The 3,040-nt window shown below is 32.7% G+C and overlaps 1 protein-coding gene across 1 annotated transcript in view; it reads right to left on the reverse strand.

Annotated features, from left to right (window-relative positions):
• Positions 1–519, reverse strand: part of LOC106688246 (transient receptor potential protein) — a gene marked incomplete at its 5' end in the record, with an annotated part of 45,360 nt that extends 44,841 nt beyond the window's left edge. Inside the window, 1 exon segment of the mRNA XM_024360613.2 lies at positions 285–519. Within this exon segment, the coding sequence (XP_024216381.1) occupies positions 285–519 (235 nt within the window).
• Positions 520–3,040: the final 2,521 nt, after the last annotated feature.

Raw genomic sequence — 3,040 nt, forward strand, 5'->3', positions numbered from 1 at the left:
AACTAGAAATTGATATATAAATTAGAAAAGAGTACAAAATTATGTATCGATTAGTTATATCCTTTCCAATGAAGTACAATATATATAATATAATGATAAGTGGAAACGAAAAAAAAAAAAATAGTAGGATGAACTGTTCTGCCCTATGAAGTTAAATTTACCACCAGACGGTATCCGGAGCAGATAAATCTATGTTAATCTAACTATAGAAGGAACTCAGTAAAATCAATTAATACATAATGTTTTATGGGATTTGTAGTCATCCCATCTGGACCAATACTCACTCAAGAAGAAGCTGTAAGAAGCAGAATGACAGATGAACTTGACGAAGGGTTTCTTCATGAACATGCCTGTCCGTGAGGTGGGGGCAATCATATAGATAGCAGTGTAGAAGGGAAACATGGCTCCAAGCTTGGCCACTTCCAGGACCTGTTGAATCATCCCTTTCCTTCTGAATCCTGGGAGACCTTCGTACCAAATAGCTGCCAGCAGCTGCTGAACGTTAGGGTGAGCCACGAACTGCAATAATATGTTTCACAAATTAATTAACATTTATATACATTCGGGGATTTATAGGCTCAGTAAATATTAAAACGACTATATTTAGTGATGTTGTGGTGACATTTTCTGATTTTATTATTTTCATAGGAAGGGATTTTCTTGCGCAATGTATAATTGAACACTTTATTTTATTTTTTTTTATTTTATTTATTTGTTGTTATTTACAACTGTATAAAAAAATACAACCAGTAAATTTGATCATAATGACATATGATATGATACAGGATGTAGAGAAACTACCCAGTAGTAGAACTCTAAAACAGTTTACAATATAAGGTCACGAGGCCATCTTCTTTTCAGGCGCCTTGGAGGATTGCCAGGAATGGAAGAGGAAGAAAAGTTAGAAACGAGTGGGTTTGGGTGGTTAGGGAGTTTATTATGGAAGGAATAATATCGGGTTCGGGCTAGATCGGTATAATTGAACACTAAAATGTACAGAATACAAATTAAGATTAATAAATATAAACATTACTTACAAATGATAATTAATGTATTCTATGTAACTAATAACTGTCCACTGCAACTAATTCGCAAAAAATCTAGAATAGCACTGAGCAATGAAGAGTCAGATGAAGAAAGGTAAGTGTGGGTAATGTAGTTATTGCAGACTATAGGTTCTCTTTACAGATGGCAGTCAGTCTGTTTTGCATTGAACATATGTTTATTATTAGTGTTTTTAATTGTGACTTATGTGTTTATGAGATAACCAGCAACATGAATTTATTCATTCTGTAAATTAATAAATAAATTCTGTATATTCGATTTTTGTATCTACAAGGTGTCCTTTTTAGATGGCCCGGCTGAATTTCTCTTGATCGGATAACGTTAAAATTAAAAATACGACGTATTTGATGTTTTTCAGCCTAGTTTAAGATTTAAAAGAAAATATATATACGGGGTGACTCAGACCTAGTACAACTTAAAATTTGAAATGGGAATCTATGCCTTTTGATACATAATTTTTATGGATTTTTTGTTGTTTGAACGAAGAGGCAAACTGATGGGGCCGTGAAATCCTTTCCACCCATTAGTGCCGATTTAAGTAATTTCTCACCTGCAGAGATTTGTGTGAGGGACATCCATCAAGCTGAAGAATCATTCTTCGTCGATGCTCTAGAAGAACATCTTCTAGTAAAGTAAGTTATTCATCTCTCAAGAAATTTATAAACTTCCATTTAAATTATTTCGTTAGAAATTAGGACCAACTAATCTATTTCTGAGAAGGCTACACCAAACATTGATGCTATGAATCACCTGGTGGCAAGAAGCATACGATATTGTGGGATTTTCCTGTGCCCACATTCCAAAATTCCAATAATTTAATAGGCCGTTTCCGGTAAACTTTGAATTCGTCAGTCTACAAGAATATGGGAAAATGTTTTCCTGAACTTCTGCACTCAACATACGTACAAAGAACATTAGACGCCTGTCATAATCCGAGTCCCGAAGCCACTGGACAAGATAAGAGCGGTAGGGTTTAAAATTAGTTCGAAGCACATACCTAATGTTGTTCTTTGAAAAATCCTTCCAATATTTCAAAATAATAATGAATTTTAAATTAAATAAAAACAAACCAAAACAGTTTGATGGAACTCCTTTTAAGAGGATGCAAAAAAAAAAAAAATTGAATATGTTAGCGCCATATTTTATAATTAATTTGTCTTTTATTGTAAATTGTATTTAATTAGTATTAGTGTTTAATTTAATTACATTTATTTTTATTGGAATTTAGTTATTCGAGATGGAAAATATGTATTTATATTTGTGTTGTTATAATTAAGTAACAGAGACATTTGCTAAGTGTTGATAACTGTTGCTAAGACGCTGACTAGCAACGGACCGACCATCTTCGTTTTTAGTTGAGTTACGGCTAATTGGTGGCCATGCTCGTTTCTAAGCAGCCCTGTCTGCGTTTATGATTCAATAGTTTGGACTGTTTTAGTGAGTTAACCGTTATTACAGTCCGAAACCAGACCTTTTCTGTGTTTCTGGCCTTTAAGTGCAATATGAGTTGTTGTTAATTAATAGGCTCGCATAGTTCATTAAAATGACTAAACCCTGTCTGCCCTTAATAAGTGCCTATGTGATCATCTTAGCTTTTGTATATTTTGACTATCGATAAGCCACTACACCAACCTTGGACATTGCAGCGGTGTATTTACCTACAGAACAGCGACCTACCTACACATCTCGACAAGTAAAATATCTTCCTCTGACCTATCAGAGCGAATCAACGTTTCGTCGACCAGTATTTATTTTATATTGTTTTTTTTTTTTCAATTTGTCTCATTTGTTTTCTTAATTTATTTATCTAATTTTATTTTATCTGAAAAGCCTTTTTATTTTTCTTTATTCATTGTTTTATTCATCTTTATTTTGGTTTAAATTTTCAAATGTTTAGATTAACCAATTTTTTTTAATATCTTTATAGAAATTTACAACTGTATATTATATAATACATTCAGTAAATTTGATCTTA

Source organism: Halyomorpha halys, unplaced genomic scaffold, assembly GCF_000696795.3.
Source record: "Halyomorpha halys isolate HHAL.00 unplaced genomic scaffold, Hhal_1.1 Scaffold1088.1, whole genome shotgun sequence".
NCBI classification, from domain to species: Eukaryota; Metazoa; Arthropoda; class Insecta; order Hemiptera; family Pentatomidae; genus Halyomorpha; species Halyomorpha halys.